The 27,503-nt window shown below is 38.5% G+C and overlaps 1 protein-coding gene across 31 annotated transcripts in view; it reads right to left on the bottom strand.

The window, feature by feature from the left end:
* LOC108681051 (tropomyosin) overlaps positions 1–27,503 on the bottom strand; it is a 53,152-nt gene that overhangs the window by 2,652 nt on the left and 22,997 nt on the right. For 12 of the 31 annotated variants that reach the window (XM_018170166.2, XM_018170157.2, XM_018170128.2 and 9 more), the window contains 6 exons: positions 16,675–16,808; positions 11,182–11,299; positions 8,220–8,290; positions 8,014–8,089; positions 7,157–7,219; positions 4,054–4,123 (listed from right to left, as the gene is read on the bottom strand). In XM_018170166.2, coding sequence (XP_018025655.1) covers positions 4,054–4,123; positions 7,157–7,219; positions 8,014–8,089; positions 8,220–8,290; positions 11,182–11,299; positions 16,675–16,808 — 532 coding nt within the window. Of the gene's footprint in view, positions 1–250; positions 374–4,053; positions 4,124–5,979; positions 6,043–6,382; positions 6,446–7,156; positions 7,220–8,013; positions 8,090–8,219; positions 8,291–11,181; positions 11,300–13,753; positions 13,872–16,674; positions 16,809–27,503 lie in introns of all 31 variants that reach the window. The other 19 variants (XM_018170195.2, XM_047881772.1, XM_018170135.2 and 16 more) reach the window with 7 other exon arrangements.

Genomic DNA, 27,503 nt, shown 5'->3' with positions numbered 1-27,503 from the left:
AATTATTTAAACATTTTTGTTTGCTCAATAAGTAGGTTGGTATCATGGAAACAAACCGGTCAAGGTACCAGGCGAAAACGCCATTAAAAATTGCGCTCTGCTGAAATAAAGACTGAATGATCCTTCGGAATTATCTCCAAAACCTACTCAATTTCGGAGCACAGATTTGCATGCGCTCAATTTTTTTTAACCAAGTGCAAGATTAAGACCTTTGAACTTCAACTGAGAAATTAATGTATATAGAGCAGACCTGTGCTGTGACCGGAGCTTATCATTTGAGGAACACATGTTCACATGTTCTGAATGGTCTGGAGGGTGGCCTCCATGTCCGACTGAAGTACCCTGTATTTCTCTTTTTCAGCCACTAAACTATCTGCAAACAAAACAAAAAACACACATGCAAAGTAAAAGAAAAACAGAATAATTCAGTAGAGTCGGTACTGCCAGGATATAGTTTACATAAAAAGATAAGGTTATCATACAAATTTGGTTATTGAAAACTTCAATCACACAAAAAAAAAACATTTTACGCACACGAAAACAAACACGCCGGGGACCTTTCATTTCCTTAGGTCATTGCTCGTTCATTACGGTAAATAGCATACAACCTAGATTACAAAGTTAATCATAATGGAATGGAAAATCTGGCTTCTAATAAAGATAAACCGATAGTTATATATACAATATATAGGACGGCTAGAACAAAATTTTAATGTATAATGAGAACCGAATGTCACGAAAGCCGGTATTGCCTTTCTTACACATTTTTCACATATAATTTAAAATTTACATTAATTTTATTGAAACCGGCAAGTATTTTCGAGAAAGGTTGAAAGGTTGACTTTGAGGTTCGCTTGTAGTTCAATTCTTGCAAAGAGGGTTCTTGGTGATTAGTCACTATCTTTAGATGAAAAGCGAGATATAAATAATCTCAACAGTTTCGATACAGTAATAATGAGCGAGTTCATGTTCACGCCCGAAAATAACTACATTGCTGGGGAAGTGTTCCGTGTAATTGAGAGTATGGAGGGAACTTGTTGGCACTGTCAACAATACAACTACTAATGTATCACCATATTTGCCACACTTCGACGTCAACGACAACGTCAACGACGATAACAGAGCAATGCACACAAAACGAACTCTTTTTTTAAATTCCTATTTACTTTCAGCTAAAATCAGCTGATAAATCAGCTATAGTTACGCTCTTTCAAAAACAACAAAAAGCTGATTTGCATATACATAACAGATTCTGAAGAATCTGATCAGAAATTAGCCGTGACAAGTAGGGTGAAGAGATGTTAAGGGAGGAATGCGCAAGGATAATTATACCAGGCTTCCATTGCAAGTAACTAAGAGGGATCTGTTCAGCTACGGCGCTCTTCTGGCTGCTGATGCTTCAGTGACCGATACTTTACAGCCATCACGGCTCCGACTAAATTTATTCCCGGCTGTATAACTAATGAAACCTCAGCAAAAAGCATAAAAAAACTGATCAAAGTACAAGTCAGACGTAAAAAACGCGAAAAAGAACGCAAAATGCACTCGACATCCAATTCCAACAGTCGGACCTTCTTGCTATAGTTAAAAATCCAGGAAGATACACTTCCGTTCTAAAGTCATCTATTAACTGTGTTAAACTTTTACCGCAAAAGGCTAACATTCAAGCACAGAGCTCAACTAAATGACCGTTGGTCAGGCAGTAGCCACGAACATAAAACATTCACAAGCGCAGCTAAACATTCTAAAATCAAACTAAAAAAATAAGAAAAATATTCGATTGAAATAAATTCAATTAAATCCATTGAACACAAATCTTGAATCTTAAACAACTGAATATTACGTGAAACATTGACAAATTATAAAGAAATATTCAACAGCATCATAGAAGCAAGTATATCAGTGCCTATTATTTAATGTTACAGTTGACGGTGACAAGAAACGGTAAATGAGTTTGTAAGAGAACTGAAGTTGGAATGAACAAATGAGCGAAGGAAGAATACGTGTATAATACTGCAAGAGCTCGGGAATGGACCGTGACAAGCTGGTTTGTTTGTGTCAACGAAGATGCAACTTAGAACGAGTGGTAGGGAACAAGTTAGGAGAAGAATGAGCGACTGAAGCGTTATTTCTGAGGCTGGGAGGTGTAATTTCACTCACGGTAGGATTCAGGGTTGTACAAAATACGTGGAATAGCAGTGCCAAGATGCGTCAGTGAGCATCATATTGCAACATATGTACACGTGTCGTTCAAGGCCAGGCCTTGGAATTTTTAACGCGACCGGTACGACGCCTACGACATTGCGATTGTGTTTTGAGATCGCGGCGACCACTCACGACTTGTGGAAACGAGTTTAAAAAAAAAAGTCTTCTTTTCTTACCGATGTGAACCGTCCTTTGTGGCTCGACAAATATCACTTGACGAATGTATTTTAGAGATTTAATATATTGTTAAAGCGCATCAAAAATTACGAAACATTTTTGAGTTAAAAGGTAAGCGATTCTGGGCTAGTAAGTAAAGTAAATTAAGCTTGGCCACACTAAAAATTGTGGCAGTTTTAAAAATATGAAAATTAGGCGCCGGTCACACCAATGTCATAGTAAAAAGAAATGTTTCACGTTAAAAACAATTTTGGCAAACTAAAAATAACACACCGAACTGTTGGAATGATATCTCAACACTAGCATAGCAGATACAAGAACTCAAAATTAAGCCTAAGGTGAGTTCGCTGTCAGTTTGAAGATGCTTTTGTTCTTGTCACTGCTGTGAGGGGGCGGGTAAACAGCAGTAATGGCGAGGAGGATGTGGAATAAAGGAAACTAATTGTGTAGGGTCAAAGGTTGACAAGAAGGGAAAATTATACTTGGACGCTGAATATGAAAAAATCTATCGTTAATGACAATAGAATTGATTTCAATTATAAGTAGGAAATAACTTCCAAGAACTTTTAGCGCTGAGATAAATCGAAATGACTTGCCCCAATTTTGCAATCGAAAAACCGGAAAGAAAAAATCAGCCGTCCGATATTCGACGCCTGCTAGAATGCGTTCTCTCTCGTTTTACTTGTTTAATAACAGTTACTTTCAAAAGCAAAAAATTGCGTTCAGTCGGGCATTCAATCACATTTCTTTAGTTTTATATATATTTGGATGTTGCCCAAATCTCATCTCTAAATTGGCGATCGAAAGTATATTCATGAACAAAATGAATTTAAAGATAAATATGAAAAGGAAATCGTACATTAACACGAGTCAAATTGAGGTTATTGATTCAAATATTAACATAGAACTGATAGTAAATTCACTTTAGCACTGAGGTATACCAAACAAACATTATTTGGTCTTGAAATTGATCCGTGTTAGCCATTGATTGATTGAAAAGAAGTAAATAGGAAAAAGTTGATTTTCGGTACCTCAAAGGTATGGGAAAATTAAAAAGATGATAAGAAGATAGGAAGGTAAAAGATGCAAGGCAGAGGTGCAGGTGACTTACCGAATGACAAAATTACAAATTACAGAATGATCATGTAACTAACACTTTAATTGATGGAGAATGATGTATCCGTTGAGAATCGCAAAAAATGAAATCATAAAGAAAATACGTTTGGTAAGGTGGTTAAAGATACGAGATATTGTGTCCGCGTCGTGACATAATCACCGCGGCACACAGTCACGGTGCGTGTGAGGATCGAGTGTCTATTGAATGCGGCATGCTTCGATGTGTGGTAGTTAGTGTAATGTAGACAGGTAGGCATGTGGAGAGGATAAAATGATGTATGTTTAGTGTTAATATTATGATGGCAGCGGTGGGGGTTAGTAGGATGATTTGCAATACGTTAGGAGGGTAGAGGTCAAAATGGAAGTAAGAGGGAGTGCAGAATGAGAACTTGGGTAATGAGATTGGGCAGATGTCACGATGAAAGTGTGTGCGCGTGTGTGTAGGGAAGTGATAAATGCATGGCAGCTGTCAACATTGGAGTGTGTGCGTGTAGAGTGAAGAGAAAACAAGCGTGTGATGACCGCAGCGTGATGGACAAGAAGCAAAGCTCATACCTTCGAGCCTGTCGACCTCCTTCTGGAGCTTCTGGACGGACCTCTCGGCGAACTCAGCGCGAGCCTCGGCCTGTAGGGGGGACAGTTGAGTAGCGACGGGCACAGACACACTAAAATTTCGTGCATAACCAACACATCAGTTCTCACAACAATGACTACTAAAACTCAGCTTGAATCTATTACTAAGATATAAGCAAACCAAAATTAGGTGAAAATTCTAAAAAATTAATTTCAAATTGATACACAATCTTCATATTACACTTCGTAATTTAAATTATTAAAAATTCATAACGGACACCAAAAAGTTATATTCGGAATATAAATATCAGAATTTGAACCCTTACCTGCAGCAACTTACCTCCCGTTAGACAAAACCTAAAAACATTATTTCATATTTACAGTGTAATTATTAATTTGAAATTATGCAAAATAGAATAACTCGCGAGAACTGGGCCATTCTGAAGGAGTTTAGTTCAACTTTTTAAGAATAGCTTATCACAGGCAACAATACATCAGTGTCGCAAACAAAGCATGGAACATGGGACTGACGCCGGATGAGGAAAATTGGCGAGACAATGCTAGCGCATACTCCGTCAAGTGCATAATTGGACGATAATATTAGAGTAAAGCACTTTGAACCCGAGCGCTCTAAATTCAGTAATAACTTCATTGATACAATCGAGAGACGAGCAATTAATTTAATTTATTTATATAGTGGTGTGTACCGCATCTCGTTCTATGTCTACATTTCATCACAGAGATTTACAGTGCATTCAATGCAACTCTCCAAAATGGCGCCAGCTCAAGAGAAGCGCATTTCGTCTGAGACGTAATACAAATAACTAGATAGGAACATGAACTAAAGTATTAAATAGCCGTCTAAGGACATGTCACCAACAATATATTATGTACACCAATATTAAAGTACACCACAGATGTTAGACACGAAGCATGCACATTTGTATATCTTTTGAACACCGGAGAGAAAAATCTTGATGCGTAAAAGAATACGAACGATTGTCGTGATATGGAAAATTGAGAAACGTCAGAGAAATAGAAAGCGCGAAGTAAAATCATTGATTGCAGCGAAAAAGCAGGAAAGAGAAACGAATAGAAAAATCAGGCTAGGGTGTCAGGGCAATGAGTGTAAATGAGGACGCTTATAAATGATAATTCAAACTAGTTATTTTGAGAGACATCAATAAATTAGCCTGATGCTATATCTATTAAACGAGCCTAGGCTCAATATTTATTGAGAAAATTTGAATTGAATTCGTGATAACAAATTTCACGAACCTGAAGCTCTAAATTAAGATATGTATAAATGTACGATTTGGAAAGTGCAACTCATTTAACCATATTTGATCTCTAGATAAGTCAATTTGAAATTTTGTTAAAAATTCGCGGTGCGCGTTTGAATTAGCGTTTGAATTAAATTAAGTTATTAGATTTATTTTCAGTTGCTTCTGTTGAATGACATTTAATGCAATAGAATATAGAGTTCAAACTATACGAGCTGTGAGAAAGTGACTACATCATGCTTAGATTAGAACAGAATACGAGTATAAAATGATGTAGATAACGAAGAGGAAGTCTATTAGGTAGGCGGAAAGCTTGCTCCAGAAGAACAAATCCAAGAAAACCAAAAGCGGAAGAGCGTATTTTTTGACGTTATGATTGTAGCGTAAAGATCGAGAGAGCGTGAAAATTGAAAATAAGATCCGTAATCCCATGATAGTAGGCATTGATGGCAAGCACATAAAGTCAAGAAGCAGCCAAGTTCCCACCGGTAGGTTCCGCAGTGTAAGATCAGAGGGAAGATTTTCAATCAAACCCAAGTTTTGAGACGAAGCAATTAATCAAGGAGAGCTCTGAGTGCACGCATGGCGTGACGATTATTTAAATTGAATGGAATAAATCATCTACCTCGGTAGTGCGACTCGTCAAATCCCTAAGCTGCTCCTCGTACGTGTCTTCGCGCTGGGAAGCCTACAATGAAGAACGACCACAAATAATCAAGCGGATTAAAAAAACATAAAAATTCAACTGTGGAAATGTGACGTGTCCCGGGTCGACCAGTGAGAACGCTGTTATCTGTCAGTGTATAGGTAGTAAAAAAAAAATATTAGTCCCACAGAAATAAAAATATTTAGTTAAGATGAGGGAAGTTCATTACGGTGTATAAACTGTCCTAAAACTCAGAAGATAGAGATATGAAAATGAGCAGTGGAAGATGCCGTGTTTCAAGAGAGAAAGAGAAATATTTGGTGAAGAAGGAACACAGTGTCCCAGGATTTACTAAGGCTGCAAAGTATGCGATCGAGTTTACCTCTTTCAAGGACTTGGCCATATTTCTGGTCTTGAGATCAAAGTGTTCTTCTCTCTGGGACGCCTGCCAGGTTAGCATAGAACACAGAAACATGGTCAGTAATGTTACGGTCTCCACACAAGACCAACTCACAGGGATGGATTGAAAAAATTTCACGCACAGGAAAAAAACATTTAACACCGCTTCGAACCTGAAAAACTATAAAGAATAAACCTAGCTGGACATAAAGCTAGAAAGATAAAAGTTAGATTCACACCGATTTGCTGTTAGGACGAATACACTTGGTTAATAGGAGGTATGGGCGCATGTTGAGCTACTAGGCGTCCGAGAAACTGAGGGGCAAGTGCTGATCTACTGCCAATTGTATCATCATTTCACAGATTAATTAAATCGCAATGATTGCAAAAAAATGGATTGATTAAATTTCGAATAAAATATGTTACACCGAATTACTGCAGAAGAGTTTGGGCGGTAAAATTTCGGCCAGATGGGCATTTCAGAAGAATCAGATAACTACAAAATCGAACAAATCCGATGTCTGTTGAAGGAGTCCAATACTGATCAAGTTATAGCAGGACGGAGCTTTAGAACATCACCTGCCGCTCAGCGGTTTCCGCGTTTAGTCACAGTCTACTTTCATCATCGATAGACGCCAATATTCATGGAACACAATATTAATAATTGACGCGACTGGAAGGATGAAGTCAGACCGGGAAGTAAACTAAGAAAACATTAGCACAGGAGGGAACACATTCGACGGTCACAGCAGCCTACCGCCTTGAGCTTGTTCGTGAGCTGCTTGATCTGCTCCTTGTATGCCTCTTCGCGTTGGTTGGCCTGAATCAAAACCACAGTTAATTTCGAGCACAACACATCAACTAACATCACTTACAACTTTCTTCGGAATTCAACGGATGCAGTCATTCATTACCGATGATGGATAGCGACGGATGTTATGAAAACATTACTAATGTGAAATAAAATCCCGTTGCTTACAGTATACACGACTGATCCAAAGACGAGGAGAATAAATGTTCGATTGTTGATGTTGACTAGTATGTTAAGTATTCCATACAATGACTACTGCTTGGAGAATGTACTTATTCAGATTTATATCGATGAGTTAACTCCAGGAAGGCGAATTAAAGGAGTACAAAATTTTCGTAAAAATTGACAAATTTTGAAAAAGAAATGTTATTAACAGTGAAGTTTGCAGACTATTTATTTAACGCAGAAGTATACTCCTGATAAACACTCCTTTAGAGGCCTGCTCAGCTAAGGAGGAGAAAAATCTAATGATTAGATAGAACATAATCAATATATTCATATGAATCCTCCAACTTAGGAAACAGGTATTTCCTGTTTATACCTTTTCAGAGTAACAATGCGAAATACATTTATTGAAAGAGTTCAGAAACCTCCAAGAGGCGATTTTCATTCTCTTACATACTGTAGGCATGAGAGTTTCTCTCGAAATTTCAAGTCTTTTCTATAATCTTGTCACCAAATACTTATTCAAGAACAGCTTCTTCAGTGAACTATTCCAATACCGGCCTCTTCTGCCGTGATGTTTGCAATAACTATTCTGAGTAAAAAAAGTAACGTTCGACTCAGAAAATAAAACAACGCACCTTCTCCTCGGAGACCTCCAGAGACTTCAGGTTGTTGCCGACGACACGCAGCTCTTCCTCAAGCTCGACGATCTTGCTGTAGAGAGAAAGTCCAAATAAGTAAAATAACATAGGCGTACACTCAAACAAAAACAATAAACCAGAAACAGCCTAACTTAAATATATGATCATTAAAATTATAAGCCAGCGTAGAGCAGAAAACTTACTTCTCGCCGGTCTCGGCGCGCTCCTCAGCGCGCTCCAGATCAGCCTCAACCATGGCGAGCTTGCGGGCGACCTGAGCCACACACATCATGTTAACCTCACTTACTTAGTGACAAAAATTGCAGACTAAGACCCACAATATAATAGGGTATGTATACCACCATAATATATATTATGGTGTTATATATATTCGACAAACTATAAAGACTCATTTTTTAAATATCAACACTCACCAATGAACTCTTCGCAATGTCCAGAAAACTGATAGTTGAAAATACCACTTATAAGGTTTGATGAAATAACTCAACATCATGGAAAACTGTATAAAACCAATCTTTGCAATATTCCTAAGTTATTAGAACAACAATTTGGCAGTATGACGAAATCTTGGAAAATTTGGCAAGAATTCATTGAATATGCAGCTTTATCAGATTGTTTCATTAGAAAAACATAGTTACGAATTAGATTAGATTATGGTCATGCACTAATTAGGTTGCAAGCATTCAAACACCCGTGAAGGAAAGCCTCACGAATAAAAAAAAACAATGATCTCTAGAATTCCATTATGAAACGAATAAGTTTTTCATTACGTGCAGAAAATAAATTTGAAAAAGAAAATTTAACTCTTATTAAAAAGAAGTTTATCAATAATTATTTGTGTTAATTAATATTAATTCACAAACGATACATAATGCAAAGCCCAAACTAAGTTGTTGTAATGTTATAAAAACCACGCCACAACATTCAAGTGAGCACCAGGAACATTTAAACGTAAGATTAAAACTGAAAAAAAAAATATTTTAAAGCAGTGGAAATGGTGCTCGGATTTTGGAACAGCGTGTAGGTAAAAAAATAAGCAGTTGTAGAAGAAAAATTAGTGATGTTATAAAAACGTAACCAGGCGAAAAGTTCATTAAAATGTACAGCAATAAAACTTTAAACAACATCAATGAAATGCACAAATCGAAAAAGCTAAAGGAAATCAACAGCCGGTGTGTACGAGATGGCGCCTGTTTTGAAAAAAAAGTATTAGCAAAATTAAATTTAATTAATGCTACGAAGCCGCTATAACTGCAATAAAAATAAAACAGTTAACTGCATGTATCGCATCTTAGACTGATAACCTTAATTAAGACAGCATAGCAGGAAAAAGCACAGCAACAAAACTATACAAAGAGCAGAGCGTTCGCCACGTGAAGAAGTCGTTGCCATATTATTCGGCCTTCAAATTTGTTAAGCAGGACAGCCGGAGCAAATAACACGTGAAAAGAACTCATTACAATAGAAAAAAGGTACAAATCTACTTCATTGCACATTATTAATAATTTCTCAAATTAATTGGTCATAGGAGAGTTAACAAATTAGCCTCGCCTTCCAATATTATCATCAATTTTCGATTAAACTTTACTTCGCTCAAAATTTTAGGTCCATAGAATTTGCGCAGCGAATTTATTGCAAAAGTACACGCCAACGATCCTAGAAACGATCGGTCATCAAATATAAATGTATCGCAGTGATGTCGAAAATATAAGGCTGTAATTTATAAGATATAAATTTTTTCTATTAGAAAATAAATTATTTTCTTTATCGCATGAAGCAAAACCAGGCACGAGAATGTGCATATCATGAGATAAATACGAATTTTAGTAGAAGTGAAGAACAAAGTTATAGACGTCCACCGCGATACAGTATGCGTCGGAGAGCGCGAAATCCGGATTAGAAGACGTGTAGTATATCATGAAAAGAACTAATTCTAAATTTAAATCGATAAATTCCGCATGAAAATTTTCGAATCGAGAACTAATGTTTGCCATGAGTTTAGAAGTTCTCGCTTCAAAGGAAATAAGTTTCTCGTAATGAAGACTTCAACAGCTGTTAACTATAGTCTTTAGGTTGAAAAAACTTAGCGGCCTAATATAATAAGTTATAAAAATGAAAATCTAAGCTAAAGCGTACTAATAAAGCATTCTATTAAGCCAGTCATTCAGAAATTTCTGTACATGAAAAGTAATGTAGAGGAAATGCAGTACAGAGAAGCAACACTGCACTGCGGGGCAGTTTAGGCGAAGCAAGTTTATGAATCACAACCAAGCAAAATGAAATCTAACGAAAACCACAGGAAAACGTCAATAAATAAAAATGAACATGAAAGCCAACTGCAACGCCGAATATTCTTGAAAGGAGGCATTATTAATTATTTGAAACTGCCAAGAAATAAAGAGTTGACAAAATTTATCGAAGCAGATTTAAGAATGTTCATGGAAATCAGCTTACACCAGAACTTGAAACAGAGACCAACCATCATAGTACGAACTGCGCCATTCAAAGAACAATTGCGCTCTTCTTGCGCCGATTTAAACCGCGACAAAAAGATGTGAACTCTAGCAATGCTTTCTTAGCATTTAATTTTGCGTTTCGGATTAACGTTGTAGTTTTGGGTCATATTTGTATATCTAAACTCACTCAAGTCTTCAATTGGAATAAATTATCAGACTAAATAATACCGACAAAAGTGTATAAATTTTACTATGATTAAGTATGCGTATCATTTTCAGAATAAAAAGTATGTGTTAAAATTAGGTATGCTATTTCCTCAATCATAATGTGATTACAAGCTACATTTCATAAGTTTGACAGGTTAGCATGCTTTAGCATGTTTCATCCTACACGTTACCAATATGATCTATAGGAGATACGACAAATAAAAATTATAAGATTATTTGTCTAAAACAACTCTGGACACTTGCTTGGTTCACGTTAAGTAAAGCCACGCACTAAAATCAATTAATCGAGAGGAGAACACTAATGAAAAACACCACAAATATGTAAGTCAGATCACAAGAACATCGACATCACGCAATCAGGTATGGGTGGATTCCACCGGCACACGGTTAGGTAAGGGTTACAAAACGACAGCGAACGACGGCATGTAGGTGTGAAGGAGCGGAAAAGGCTGAGGATCACCTCATCGTATTTCCTGTCGGCCTCCTCAGCGAGGAAACGAGCCTCCTTCAGCTGGTTCTCGAGAGCATCCATGCGCTCCTCATCTGAGAGGGAGCGGTTCTCCAGCACCTTGCGCATACTGAGGAGAAGAGCGAGCTAATGAGTAGAACCAGGAGTATGCCATGGGCTTCTACGTTGCAGAGGCTTCGTAAAGAGAGGTTATTTATCTCAATTGACCAAGTGAGAAATCGGACACAGAGTTCGCGAGAGGTCAGCTGTATCACGTGAAACAATTGGAGGGCAGGACGGACGCTGACACTATGACGCGATTTCAGTAGAGAAAGAAACGCGATCTCGGGAGAAAAAGAAACGCAATCTCGGGAGGAAAAGGAACGCAATCTTGGGAGAGAAATAGCGCGATCTCGAGAGAGAAAGAAACGCGATCTCGAGAGAAAAAGAAACGCGATCTCGAGAAAGAAAGAAATGCGATCTGGGGAAAGAAAGAAACGCTATTTCAGGAGAGAGAGAAACGAGATCTCAGGATTGAAAGAAACGCGATCTCAGGAGAGAAAGAAACGCGATCTCGGGAGAGAAAGAAACGCCATCTCGGGAGAGAAAGAAACGCGATCTCAGGAGAGAAAGAAACGCGATCTCTGGAGAGAAAGAAACGCGATCTCTGGAGAGAAAGAAACGCGATCTCTGGAGAGAAAGAAACGCGATCTCTGGAGAGAAAGAAACGCGATCTCAGGAGAGAAAGAAACGCGATCTCAGGAGAGAAAGAAACGCGATCTCTGGAGAGGAAGAAACGCGATCTCAGGAGAGAAAAAAACGCGATCTCCGGGAAAGCGATCTTTTGAGGAAATAAATGCAATCTTTTGAGGGTAAGAAACGCGATCTTTTGAGGGAAAAAAATGCGATCTTTTGAGGGAAAGAAACATGATCTCGGTAGGAAAAGAAACGCCCTATTCCCCTCTCGGGAGTTACAGGGGAGTGGGGGCGAAATGGGAAGGAAAGCGACGCGAACTCAGAAGAGAAATAAATGAGATTTCCGGAGGGGTTGAAGCGTGATCTTGGGAGAGACAGAAACGTAATCCACGGGGGGGATTGAAATGTGATATCGGAAGGGATTGAAAGGTGATCTCGGGAAGGATTGAAATGTGATCTAGAAAGGGATTGAAAGGTGATCTCGGAAGGGATTGAAAAGTGATCTCAGGAGGTATTGAAACGTGATTTCGATAGGGATTGAAACGTGATCTCGGGAGGGATTGAAACGTGATCTCGGGAGGGATTGAAACGTTATCTCAGGAGGGATTGAAATGTGATCTCAGGAGGGATTGAAACGCGATCTAGGAAAAGGAAGAAACGCGCTCACAGATGAGATACCTACCAAATTGATCTTCGGTAGAGCAAAAAGGACGATCTAGGAAGATAATAAAGGCGATCTTGAGAAAGAAAGAAATGAGAATGAAACACGATTTGGGGCTAGAATGAAAGGCGGTTTCGAGAAAATCTGAAATGGGGTTTCGAGAGAAAATTAAATGCAATCTCCGGAATAAGTAAAACGGTATACTAGGAGAAAATTAGCCGAGATCTCGCGAAATAACAAAACGCGGCCTCGTGAGAAAATAGTTCTTGTTTCTCGAGAGAATGCTGCGTGATATCGATTGAGAATACCCTTTAAATCGAGTACTAAGAAAGTGAGAGCACTTGAAAGCATCTAGCGGAAACTCCTAAAAAATTATGTCCAAACACTGAAAAAAACACAACCCGATGAAAATTGCGACAATAATTGCAGACAAATCGTGAACAAATTTTATATAGTTCACCCCGGTTGCTCAACAAATACTTTCTGCAAACTCCACCCTGTAAACCAAATTAAAATTAATTTAGGCAATACAAATTTCAGCGCGTACCTGAAAAAAATGGGTTAGTAATAGCATGTGAAGATAGGTCACATCAGAGAAACGGTTGCGTTCGAAATTATAGTTTAAATACCGTACAAACATCCGATCGATAAGGAATATATTGGTAAAGACAGACGCTAGTGAAGAACCATGACCTTCTACTACCTTTTGAGCAGACAATCATGTGCGATATATTCGTGCAAGACATGAACCCTTTACCGCTAAACTGATATGCAATTTAATAGGAAGGAAATGGCAAATGTACATTTGTACAAACTTGTCTTCTAGTGCGGCAAAGGGTTAGAACACTTCTAGGTGTAGTATAGAACAGGAAGAACATGCTAAGAATTTACGAAACGTTTCCAGACTTTAACCCGAAGGAAGCTAAGGCTTACACCTTTTCAGCGTCAATTACAGCAGCAATTTTGCGAGAGTCAACAAGCCCAAATAACGAAAGCCACATAAGCTAAAACAAGTAATAAGAATGCTGTTATGATCAAAGAATTCATGCTTGTTCTCATTCTACACTTGAGTTGATCAGAACAGCAGTCTTATACGGCAGTATAATAGAATGTGGAATGTTTTCGAGGCTTTCGTTAATTTTGCAGAGGACAAGCTAGACAGACAGACCCTTCTTGCCCAGGACGGCCGAGCAGTCGGCTAAACAACTGAACGTCCAGCAATCATACCTCTTCGTATTTCTTATCGGCTTCTTCAGCAATGTGCTTAGCCTGGGCGAGCTGGGCCTCCAGAATACTAAGACGGTCGTCTTCCAAGTTGGCGCGGTTTTCGAGACATTTTCGCGCCCTGATAAATTCAGAGCGTTTATGAGGGAGTAGCAAGGCTCATGAAGACAGCCCTCGACGGATGTAAAGCGAGATCAGTTAGTGGTTTACAATACAAAGAAGTAAAATGAGAGCTTAAGCTTTTTATCTTCCTTCCTTGCCAGATGCCTATGCCAGATGAATCGACCGCCCAATTTAGAGTATCCCATAAGAAAAGTGTAGGGAGAGTGCATATTGCTTGACGAAAAGAATGAATTCGCGTTTAAACACTACTCAGACGACAGGTCGTTTGTCGCCGAATTTTCCTAATAAGGCTACTTAACTTGAGCACGCTATCGTTTGAACCCCAAAATAGAACGTTTTAAATCCAGACAAAACTCTCCACATGATTAAATTAAGTTATTAAATAAAGTAAACAATCGCCGGTTAGAAAAAACTATTCCTCCGCCAAATAAACGACACTATTAATTACAGGTGGTAAAACTTAAAATCAAGTCTAGGACACATATTATATTAACTATTTACCAGTTCACCAATACGAGAAAGAAATGACAGTAATTAAATAATAGCGCAAAAGTGACAATGATATCCGCTAATTTCTAACGGATAGAACTAGTTTTAACATAGAGGTTGTAAATTCACCTCGCGTTATCAGATACGTAAGCTAACGATAAACTTTATCAGCCAGAGGATAAGATAACAAGCGATTGATAATAAAACGCTCAGAACATTTTTTTTATGGCCAGCAAGCATAATGATGGGGTTCATGAGAACCATGATCTTTACAAGGAATCCGTGAACAATCTCCCCTGTGGATTGCCTTGCTGCAATGAAACTAGATCGTACGATTTGTCGTACTAATGAAAATGAGGTCAGCTGGAAAGCAGTACTCCAAAAATTATAAATTAAGATACTAAGTACCAGGAAATTTCAACACAATAAAACGAGATAAGACAACAAAACTATAACTCTCGAAAGGAAAGAATAAACACTGCCAAGACCATGACATGTGAGTCATGGTTTTTTATTAACGTTAGCATACTCACCGATTACGACACATAAAATTGACAACGAATAACGGTAACTGGTATTTGATACGAGAAAACAATGGGATTCAATAACAATTGCGTGAATAGGTATCACCGTAAAAAAAAAACCTTACCCATGTTTACAGCACGACAGTCGGCACCACTGCAGGAGACGACAAATAAAAGGATGCTGCTCAAAAATCGGATTGTGACGTCGACTCTGGTATTTCAATTTTTGAAAATTTTCAGTATCTTGACTCGTTGATCTCGTGATATTACTAGCGGCATTAACGTCATTACTCAATTATGACTGAGGCATTTCTCCTCAAAATAAATTCGCAGTACTAATAGTACCATTATTATCGCTGTCACTGCATCGGAACTGAACCTTACGTCACATTGTATTTTTATTATTATTTTCATTAGGCGCTTTGGGTTGAAATCGAGCGCATTTTTTCAGTGCGGAGGAGGTGCAATTTAAGGTGCAAATTGTAGAAAGCATTTTGATTTTTGTTGAAGGCAATGGTGGCTTTTCACTATCGAAGCTTTAAGGCACACAATACACGACTGACAAGTCACCGCAGGTTTCCAGTTCAGTCCTGGGAGTCGATGTCCTAAAAGTCAGCTAGAATAATCCGTAGAACAAGCTCTATGTTTTTGTTTGTTTCACCAGCAATTGCTGAAATTCCACGTGGTACGAGAAGATTTGAAACGAAAATTATTGAGTTTCATAGTACGTCCACTAAAATATAATATAGCCACGTAAAAAGTTTAAAATACTTCAGGGACACGGAATAACGAAGGGGAAAGGATAACGAGTCAACGATAACGATTCTAAAAGACAGTGGACTGAATTCGTCGTGCCAACATACATACAGTCATGGAATAAAAAACTCGAAGTCCTAAGTTAAAACTTTAAAAGTTATCATTAGATCTGGATAATATTAAAACGGATATACGTTTTCAGGCTGAGCAAAATAGTCAGTCTTTTCGCAATAACGAGTTTAACTCTACATTAAAAACTGACTTGAATGTATGTACAGGCTATACATACAAATATATTCGTCTCAATATAGATGCATGTATAACCAATGGAAGAAAATCCCAGGCGAACCTAACCTCATTTTAGTCAAACAACTTCTCTGGTGAAGAATCATGTCAGGTGTGGCGTGTCACGTAGAACGTGAAGTACTATACATATTACGTCAATTGTGGTTAATCAAGTCAAATTTCATGTATCAAATCAAATGGCGTGTATCAATCAAATGGCGTGTATCAAGTCCACTGGCGTGTATCAAGTCATATGGCGTTTATCAAATCGAATGGCGTGTATCAAGTCAAATGGCGTGTATCAAGTCAAATGGCGTGTATCAAGTCAAATGGCGTGTATCAAGTCGAATGGCGTGTATCAAGTCGAAGGCGTGTATCAAGTCTATAACGTGTATCAAGCCAAATGGCAAGTAACAAGTGAAATAATGCTTATCAAGTGAAATAATGTCAACAAGTGCGTCTCATGTCATAAGTACAAGGCATAACGTCAGATGTAACACCCAACAGCTGCGTTTGAGTTAAGGTTGCCTAGGATCTCGCTATACCCTCGAAGCCCCGCGCTACAATGCAGCCGTACCGGCCGCCTGGAAAGCCTGGAATGATCTCTCCACATCAGCGCCGATGTGGGAAATTCTGGACAAGAGACTGGCAGCCGTACTGACACCGTGTGGGTAGGTTTCGTCGGCAATAACTGCGCTACCAGACAAGAGAGACGATGCGGCAGTAGCCGCGGCTTCGTCAACTGACCGCTCAGACTCATCAGCAGCCTGGGAGGCCTCAGCGAGCTTGGTGGTAGCGGTGTTGAGACGTTCCTCAGACCTCTCGAGGTCCTCCTCCAGCAGCTGGATGCGGCGGTTCAGAGCAGCGACCTCGCCTTCAGCCTGCAACAACAGCGAGACCAATCAGAGTACGCACGTAAACTAAATTAAAGTATATACACGGTAGAATTAAACTGATATTATATTTGTAAGTACCTATTAGTAGAGACCAATCAGAGTACGCACGTAAACTAAATTAAAGCATATACACGGTAGGTTGAAACTGAAATTATACTTGTAGGCATTAGTAGAGGCCACTTAAAGTACGCACGTAAACAAAAGTAAGGTAGATGGTAGAATAGAAATAGAATTTTAATGTTTTTTCCAGGTATTATAAGGCGTATTTAGTTTGAAAGAATAGATGAACTTTAAAGTCCCTTGCAGTTCAAGATCGACATACGGTGGTGATTCCGTAATCCATAACAAAATTGTTCAATTCATCGAATTCAAAATAAAACGATAATGGAATTCAACTGCAGAAATGGCATCGAATCGGAATAATTAATGTAACATAGGTACTTTAGTTTCAGAACAATAACATAAAAAAATCAATAAATCTGTATTTTGACTTGGAAATGAGCAGAAATTATATAAAACACACTTATTATATTAACATACGAATAATTTATAATATATTAAATATAGAATCAACAACATACGAGTGTAAATAATTGAAATTGCATAAATGATGCAGTGAGGCGATAGATGAGGATGAATGATGAAGGTGCAAGTATCGGCTTCTTCAGCAAAGAGTCAGGACCCTAACAGCAAGTAAATGTGGATCAAACTTACAAAATTCACAGTATAATAGGAACAAAGCAAGGTCAAATTTTCACATTGGCTACTATTGGGCGGGGAACGTGGACTGGACAAGATTCCAAATAGTAGTTTTTCTATGGGTTTCAACTGACCAAACGTCGACCTAACCCGTTTAATCACTGACAGAGTGTACTTCAGCTTGAAGTTGATAGATTGAAGCGGATGGAGCTTAATGAGGTCCGGTCAATTATCTCTGACTTTGAACCTCATTTGGACCATAATCTTGTTTGAAAAAGGCGCTGGCAGCGCGAATTAGGCTCGGAAGTTTTTTCTATCCATCGACAATATTTGCGTTCCACACATCCATCACAGAACAGCTGACAGTGCAGAAATAAGGATCCATTAATGTTCATCGCAAATTCATGAAGCTATGTGTGCAAAACGTCTGATGACATCCAGGTTCTTTTCTTCAATGGTTGAACTCTGAACTTCTTTGGGAGTACCAGGTAGATGACGCAGACGTGATGAAGGAGAGACGAGTGATGCAGGAGTGCGGTGACTCAGTGTGTCGAGATCGTTGACGCCTTATTCGGACACCTCAACCCTAACGAGACCAAACCAAAAAAGGCGCAGCCAAACCTAACTAGAGCACACCTTACCTAGAAATATGGTCAGCCGACTGAATACCTACACGTCGACTCAACTATGAGCAATCCAGTCGTCACTACCTTTTAGGCTCTCAACTCCAATCACTGTGATAACTAAAGAGCTACGATGCCTCATTACCTGATGGGTTTAATGTTTGATAAGTTGTTAAAATATTATATTTTACCTATATTTCTACTTGCAGCTCTGGGTAGTTGTAGATTGACTCACTATCATATCCACCTAATTACTGATTTTTCTAACCATACGAAAAAAAATCTTGCACATATTTCTAAAATATTTCTAATTTTCCAAGTTAATCAGTGATCATCGAATTCATGATGGAATATTACAAAGGAATTACACGCTGAGCGCAGAACAAAGCTTGTTCATAAGGCAGTGTTAGTCCGATTCCAAGTATGGTCAGTCAAACAGCTGGAAGACGGACGGCACTGGAGCCAGGCATCCAGAACCAGTCATAGAAATCGAGCGTCGAGGTCATCAGTTGTTCGGTGAAATTCTCAGTTTTATCACATGAGCGAGTGGCGCTGTGGCCCTTATGTGACAAATGAGTCACATGAGAGCCAGTATGTCCGTGCACTTGTGTTGATGTAATTAGTTCCTATATACCGTACTGGAATAGGTGAGGACTTGTATGCCTTCACCATCAAATCAAATGAAATAAAATGAAGGAAAGTTTAAATGAGGTTGCCTAATCGAGCAAATGGCACATAAAGATGATGCAACAGCAGAAGCACTTCCATCAAGAGAATTCAACAAGTGGAAGGAGATGTTTTCGATATAAAGATGTCGCTATGAAATGAAAAATCCCCCGATAACAACATTACAATACGCTCTAACTAGTATCTTACGATTTCACTGCACATTTTACTTTGGCTCTAGAATAAGTGATAGCAATCAGAGAACAAGTTAAAACTACGATAAATCAATTCAATTTGGCAATAACGTTTAAAGTTAAAAATCATATGCAACATATGGCAGTAGCTGTTACAATTTTAAGCCATATTTCAGCATCGTGCAACACAGAGCTCAACGAAAGTCACAGCTCCAGAGATAAGAAGTGCGCCCGATACTAGAATATCCGGAGCTCCCCAGTACCGGATGGCTCTACCGACAACGCCTGATAGCACGCCCAACGTACTGCATTAGCGAATTAGCGAGACACGCCTCATTTCAACCATTAATTACCTGATCATCCTCACACTTCAGCACATAAATTTGGTCGCACCAAAATCTGAAGAAAGCTCGCACTGGCATAAGACTAATTGGTTCATTCGACAATCGAGACCAAAAGGGTTGATACAAAAAAGCACTTTGCACTCATAGTTGGGATGTTTATGATCTAAATTTCGGAAAAACCAAACCATCTACATTGAGATAGTTTGATGGACCAAATTAATCAGTGCAGAATGAATTACCTCAATATTTGCCGCATATCTGGGTACATGAAGCGAACGTTTGACGCCATACTGGATGTGTTTGATTTAAAAGTTAAATAAATGTAATTCTATATGATTATATAGCACGCAGCATGATTCTCTTTCAAATCAAGTACGATAACGCATAGACTAGTGTTTTAATTGATTTAGCACCCGTATTTTGTAGCGCATTGAATCGCATAATGAGCTTGCGTGAAAAAAATTCACCAAATAAATGCAGACAAAATCTTCAACGCATCCGATTTGATGGCACACTAAGGATCGACTCTCAAATAATTACATTTACGCAAATAAAAGTGGCCCTTGGCAAGCAACAGACGTCACCACCGGCAACTGGTGTAAGAGGTTATTCCCCTCGCCCTGCGTACTCTTCTTTCGACAGAAATCGATACCCCAGGGCGAGTGGATGCCAACAAGCTAGACGCCGACGTAAATGTGCGCCCATAGACGAGGGTTTCCAGCCAATCTCGTCCATCTTGAAACAGCTCTAATAGCAAAAATATCGAAAAATACACTGCTGGAAAAACTCTTGACCAATATCGGTTTCAGCAAATGATCTGGACAAGATCATCGGTGAACAGAATGACACGAATCACGACCATAGCTTTTCATGGTTATCAAGTATGCAACCCTATTCCTCAATGAAAAAACAAACGGACGTGGAAACTTGTAATGGCTCTTCCTCAACCGTATAATTATGATTATGAATGAAAGCTAACAGGAACTGGACAATTTTATAATATTGTGGAAAACAGGAACTTGAACGTATTACAAACATTGCGGAATTTATTAATTCAGCCTTGAAATGAAGCTAGAATCTACTGAGCTAAGTTAGTATGTATCCGATAATCGTATGTAAGTCTGAACTCGAGACATCGATACAACAAACATCTTAATGTTTGTCGCACGAGAAATGTCGGCGCTGTCTGCAGCATAAAACGTAAACATCCGACTCAGGAAAACCTAGAACCCAAGTTAATAGAACTCGCCTGATTTATTGTGACCTAGACGTGTTGATAGTCATGAACGCGCTTCCTAATGATCGCGGGGAAAGTGAACAGCCCTCACTTCCACCCATTTAAGCAGGTGCTTTACTTTCACAAAAAATTGGCTTTAATGGAAGCGCCCGCTCAGCAATTATCATGAAAAGTTCTTGGTTTCCATTTAGAAACACACACTAATCGTTCTTTCCTTCTAATCCACCACTGCCTTTATACCAGATAAGCACTGCGCAATGAGTGCTCAAAATTCACTTTTAGCCTTATCTGACACAGCTTACAAATATATAATTTTTTCTGTGCAACGAACATTTTATACTAAATTCGCTCCAAAGCAGATAAATTATATTGTTACCGCAACTAGCTATTTAGCTATTAACGAAAGAATATTTTGTACTTCAATTTACGACTGAATAATTACGATATAAGAACAACGTACATTGAACAAACAAAAAGCGAAGCATGACTAAGGCGTCATTCTCTGGGACTGAAGAGGGAGCTACGGTACAGTAAGACCTTTGTAGTGATGATGGGGCCACACCAGCCTCCCTCCCAGACACATCATGCAGCTATGATGCTCTCTCCTTGACGAAGCAAAAAAATTAGCCTCACTTCATAAATTCGTGACACTTATCCGAGGCAACAGGAAATTATGACGTCATGTAAAGAATTAGTACCCGGCACTGAAGAAATTCCACATTCTGAACTAAATTGTGAAGTTCTATGCTTTCATTCTTGAGAATTTCAATAATCGCAAATTTTTACGACTAGTTGACACACTCGACTTGCGTTGCAGTTTCCCTTGTTGCTTTACCACATGTACGTGGGTGGTACCCACGCCTTTACCGCATTTGGGTGGCACCCCCAAAGACCCTTGTGAAAACAAGTGCAGATTTTGTCCAGAAACATGAACAAGCTCAGCACAATTTATCCCGCATTCCATCAGACATTCTCTTTTCTACACTTGAATATCAGAAGTGACAATAAATTAACAGTATGGTCACTTGACTAACAGAACAAAAATATCGAGAGTAGATATAAGCTTTCTTCCACGGAAGAGAACCAATTTTACATGAAAAGGTTACATATTAGAAGTTACGTTAGCCTGAAAAGATTTTCATATATAGTTGGTGTTTCATTCCGAAATTTATAATTTTTCTTGATGGAAGAGTTTTCAAGCTACTAAATATATGTCACTATTTAGTAGAGCAGCTACTATTCAAGAGATCAAGCTAGCGTGATGACCACAGACAACGAGGATATTGCACAATCTAAACTTTTTACATCGTCCCCTGAGAGCTGTTGGACGGCAGAGGGTGTAACTCACCGGACGTCCTGTGCACATCCATGAAAAAACCAGTCATTTCATCGTTATTTTGGCTACTTGCATCAGATCATCACCATTCACTGATCGGACCTAGGGCCAACTCTTCTGTGCATGCCATTGTTGAAGAGTCAGCTGGTGGATCGTAATTCGGTCCATGTGATAATAAATTAAAGTGAATGGAGGTCATATACTACTAATAATACCAACAAGTTGTCACTTTACTCTATGCAATTCTTTCATTCACAACAAAAAGGGAATCTCATAGATAACTAAATCAGCTATTGATCGCATACAACATGCAAATTACATCCTCAAATCACATTAATAATATAACAAATGGACTGCTGAATCCGAAATAGAAAAATTACATACAAACTCAACCAACCTGTTGACTCCTTGTTAGAAATTTGTTCATAATAAATAATCAAATCGATTGTTCTACCAAATTAAATACATTACTAAGAGCTTAGGACTCTGCGGCCATGTTCGAATCTTCTGGAATTTCATCGCTTTTGGCTGCGTTCCTCGTTACCCAATCATAAGAAGCTAGTGACAGTTTTTCTCAACTCGTCTTCGTCACTTTTAGTATGACATTGAATCCAAATGCGAATCCTAATTTCCATCTTTTAGAACAAAAACCAGACATAAAAGTTTAAATAGAAAACCATTATAGCGTCATCACAAAAAATTAATCTATGACAAATACCAATGAATACACACGAATTCAAGCAAATACATCAGCAGTATTTTCGTTTACTTCTGTCGACTGACTATCTCAACATTGACCAGTTTTGGACTAGAGACCTAATATGTCGCGCAGGAACCAAAGTTGCGTTTGCCGCGAATCGATTGAGCGTCACACACAACCACGCTTTTACGAAGATCGATTTTCACGCACACGTTCCAATGTAAGCACGAGCTGAGCGAGTAGAGGGCAGCTGAACACACATCGTGTGTTCACATGCCCACAGCTGTGAAGTGCTGTCAACCAAATCAAATACCCGGAAATCAACTTGTGAAATCTATCCTTAGAGCAAATTCAGCCTCGTTTCGTCAATTTATGTTATCAATGTAGACTTGCTAGATTAGCTTTTATCGAATTAAATGTGCAAATCACACACTCATATTTTAACAGTGCGATGAATAGTGAATAAAAAACGCATTCAAGAAGCAATGTAAAAGAACTACTACGTCCATGAGTTAGGCATGCACGGAAAGAATGCAAAATACATGTGAAGCCTAAAAACTAACTAAATTGCATTACTCTTCAGATCTCGCATCGTGCTGAGTTGCTAATGCGAGCAATGCATCTACCCCATTCTGTTTGAGAGCTGTAGTAGCTCACGCATTCGTTTTCATGATGAAACTTAATTGCAAATGTGAATTTTAAGGCATAGTGAGGGTATCGTCGATCTTGATGTGCATCAATGCAAGTCGCAGGCAATTGAAAAAGACTGTCGGGCAAACACTGCAGCAGCAGGCATAACGGCAGCTGCTCGAATCCTATGAAGCAGTCGAGTTTATGGGTCAAGGAGAGCACTATGTGAAGGGTCACAGGTACCTTAGCTCTCTCAGTACAGAGCTTCAATAGATACAAGATTAACACGCTAATCAGTTATTTTCCAGTCTTTTTTTTAGATACCAGTGTAAAAAGAAGCTCAATGAATCATTTGAAACGGTTTAACAAAATTGTTAAAAATTTAACACTGGTTCAACAAAATTGAAATATTGCGAATTTTAAATAAAAATCGACGAATAACGAAAATTTTAAGAAGACGCGTTCAAATCCTTGTACCGCCAATCTTTCACGAGGCTATCCATTTCATATTTTTTATGTTAATTAATAACTGTTGATACACCGGAAGACCAATTAAGTATCACAACTGAACACGAATTGGGAATTGCTCAGCCAGAAGAGAAATTGCTGCATTCATCAATTTCAGTCACGACTTCAGACCAGTACGATCGAGGCTCTCTCCTGCAGTTCTCATGGCGAACTATACGTGACGCTTTACTGATTTAGTTATTGATTTTAGACTTGATTTAATTTACACTTCATTCCATAAAGAAGTAAAATTAGTCTGATAACCAGAATGAAATGGCGAGTTAATTTTAAATGAAAATGACTAATATTTTAACACGTTTTAGTGAAAAATATTTGGTGAACATCAGTTCGGCGACGCACAAAAATTTAATGTCATTTAAGAATGTCATTTAGATTAGTTCCAGCAACAATTTTAGTGACACTTCATAATAGCATTTATTCGTAATTATGAATTGAACCACTTTCAATGTTCGTATATTTTGTTAATCGTAATCAATCGTTCATGCTAAGTGGCAACAAAATATTTATTCCACAAAAGAAAAGTTCAGAAAATGGTTACAGGAAACGAGAGAAAGTGAGCTCAGTTCCACCTAACAAAGGAGAGCGAAGTGTGAAGCTTTGTGTCGAAGTGAAGTATCACAAAGATCACAAGCAACAGCGCTGAATGTGTGTATATATACGCAATGAATTCGTCACTCACAATCTCACTTCGCTGGAAGCGATACAAACAAATGTTCTAGTGAAGAGTAAAATCGTGCTAATTTTTTCGCAAGATGAGAGCTAACTTACAACAGCTAGCAGAAAACCCAGCAAATCCTAAAAAACCTTTACCGTAATTATAATTAACAACCGAACTCGTCAAAATTGTATCTTTTTGTGACACTTTATCGGTAAAGGACAATAATATTTATGCATATCATTTGACCGATTCCTGACGTTAACCATCCTTCGCAGTCACAAACGAATACGATAACTCAATCGAACGCGCTCTTACATCAATCAGCATTGAATTGAAACATACACCACATTCACAATAAAAAATTACGTTTTTTATGCGGGACTGTAACGGAAGCCGAACCAGAGCAGAGGTTCCGGTGAGCATTTTTTGTCGTAGTGTTCTGATTAATTACATCGTTGAAGCCCTGGTGCCGAGAACACTACAACTGTCACATACGCCCGATAGCAAACCTTAGTTCTCGATTAAAAACAAAACAAGGTTTTCTTAATTTGCTGCAACAAAAGTCACGACGGGAAATCAAACATTCACGAGACAGAAGAATTGCACCAATGTTTTTATGAAAGCCGAAGCTTGAATGTGCTCTAACAAATTCTTTGCGACTGTGAAGCTATCACATTTCAGAGAAGTTCGCTTGTTGATAGCCAATTATATGGAGTAATGAATGCATTAAGCTCATTATTTGCTGGCTTGCTTCTTGTTCACGTGCTACGCTTATTCATTTTCAGTCAAAATGAACAGTTCATAGCCAGTAAGCAAGATTTAAACTAAATACGTACGTACAGCAATTGCATCGAAAACGCTTACCGAGTTCAAGAGCAACATCGGGGAAACAAAAATGCCTAGTCACGAAGACTGAAGCAGGCAGCTGCGCCAACCAACGCACGTGCTGATTAAATTTCCACTACACACCAATGATATAATATAAATTAAAGACCGCTAGATTTAAAAAAACGTTGCGCATGAATTTGGGAATGTTCGGATGAAACTCATTTACCATATAGGAAAAGACTCCTAAGCTGGATTACTAGATTAGCGTCAATCGGCAGCACAATTTTTCCTTATGAAGTGTGAATTCAAGCATCGCAATTATTGTTTTTCAAGTCACGACCATTAACATAATAATGCGAGGAGAGTGCCATTCACAGAGAGCTTTTAAACTCTTAATGAATTGGTCTTAACATAGGAAATCTTCACATAACTACAGCAAGCTGATGCAGGTTACTGAGATGAAATTAAGATTGTACTTACGTACATCAAAAAAATATATATGTTTTAACAGGAGATAAATTTCGCAGATTGATCTGTTTAAAAAATTTCGCTACAATGCGTACTTGTTTCCCAGTTACAGTTATATTTTGCCGACGAGTTGGCGACGTACGGGAATGAAGTAAGGAGGAGGCAGACGAGACGACAACGGCTAAGCGCAGCACCGGAGCCGAGTGTTCTGAAGGTCACCAGGTATCGAGGTGGTCAGGTAAGAAGCACCTGGCCAACGCTCTCAGGCTCGGCACAGCGAAAAAAGTACACCAAGGAAAAGCAAGCAAGAGAGTTCGACAAGGCAGCACGGAAAACTGGCCAGGCCAAGAATAATTATTCACGTTCCGTGGTGAAATGCATCAGGGATATTGCTTCAGTCTTTAATCGTAAAGCAGGCAAACTGTGCTAGAAAACATGCTTAGCAATTAATTCAGAGCTCCGGCCTATTAAATAAAGCGAAGGCGAATTACCTTGAATAGACAAAACGACATCGCCTACGGCTTGAAGGCGATAAACGGCACATGTGGAAACGAAAATATATAATTTTTACAGCGAAAAGAGTCAAGGTAACAAGACGGAACTCTGATGATTATCACACCATCAGTGAAAATTACGCTTTTGAGTAATTTTACTGGCATTGCGGATTTTTTTCCAGCATCCGTAATCAATAAGGAGCATAAAAGGTTGATGGTTTTGTCCGATGATACATTTTTACTCTGACTCCAAACCGAATCGTCAGATTTTGGCGTCATCGTACTTGAATGTATAATTACATGACGGCAACATAGACGTAAAAATATGTACATGCAATTCCAAAGTTCAAGTTAGTAAGTGAGAGCGAAAACTTGAGCAAAATTTCACATAAAAGTTCAGTAACGTAGACTAGAGTGAGAGTTATCCAGGACTGATCATAAACCTAACTGAAACTATAGTTGCGACAACAATAGATCATAATTTAACCTGATCAACTTTGAATTGCTATTTCTGACATAGTTTATTCATAACTGGGACCTATAAAGTAATGTGTAAATGTGGTCGTTACATACAATAAATAACGCATTATTTCACACCAAATTAAATCTCGGCTTTCGATTCCCTATTATTAAATTTATTTCATGAAAACTCCTACACTTCGATAAACGGAGGAAATAATTAGAGCTCGAAAATGAACGAAATTATTAAAATATAAAGAAGTAGAACACAAAGCGACAGAGCGTAATGGTCTCAGGCCCGGTGTAAAATTGATTAGGAACCAGTAAAAGATTGAAACGCATGCGAAAGATTGAAACGCATGCGAAAGACTTGAAGGAGGCATCTAGTATATATGTGGACTTGAAATTTGCAATAATGATATGGATTTGGGAGAAAGCGTCTTGCGAGCATAATGGATCCGGAAACCGGTCAAACTTCGTCAACTTCGCAACGAATGTAAAACGCCGGCGCCTCGACAGGTCAATGATCTGGTGCTGATGCTGGCATTCGCAACGCCCACTGCGATGACCTGGCGAACTGAGGCAGGGTGGAATTCCAGAAATAGGGGTTCATATAATCATTATCTATCCTGGCAGACGACCTAATCAGTTAACAAATATGAAAGGAAGATAGAATAGTTTTATTGGCTTAGGTTTTAGATCATGATATTTGAAATTGTTAATACATTATCCCTCCTGAATTCCGCCATGCGTGAGGCTGCGTACTCAAATTGCATGCTTATCTCAAGTTACGGAGTAATAATTAAGTGCGAAATT

Source organism: Hyalella azteca, unplaced genomic scaffold (genome assembly GCF_000764305.2).
Source record: "Hyalella azteca isolate HAZT.00-mixed unplaced genomic scaffold, Hazt_2.0.2 contig8816, whole genome shotgun sequence".
Taxonomy (NCBI): domain Eukaryota; kingdom Metazoa; phylum Arthropoda; class Malacostraca; order Amphipoda; family Hyalellidae; genus Hyalella; species Hyalella azteca.
The sequence above is the reverse complement of the archived record's forward strand: the minus strand, read 5'-3'. Positions and strand labels throughout refer to the sequence as shown.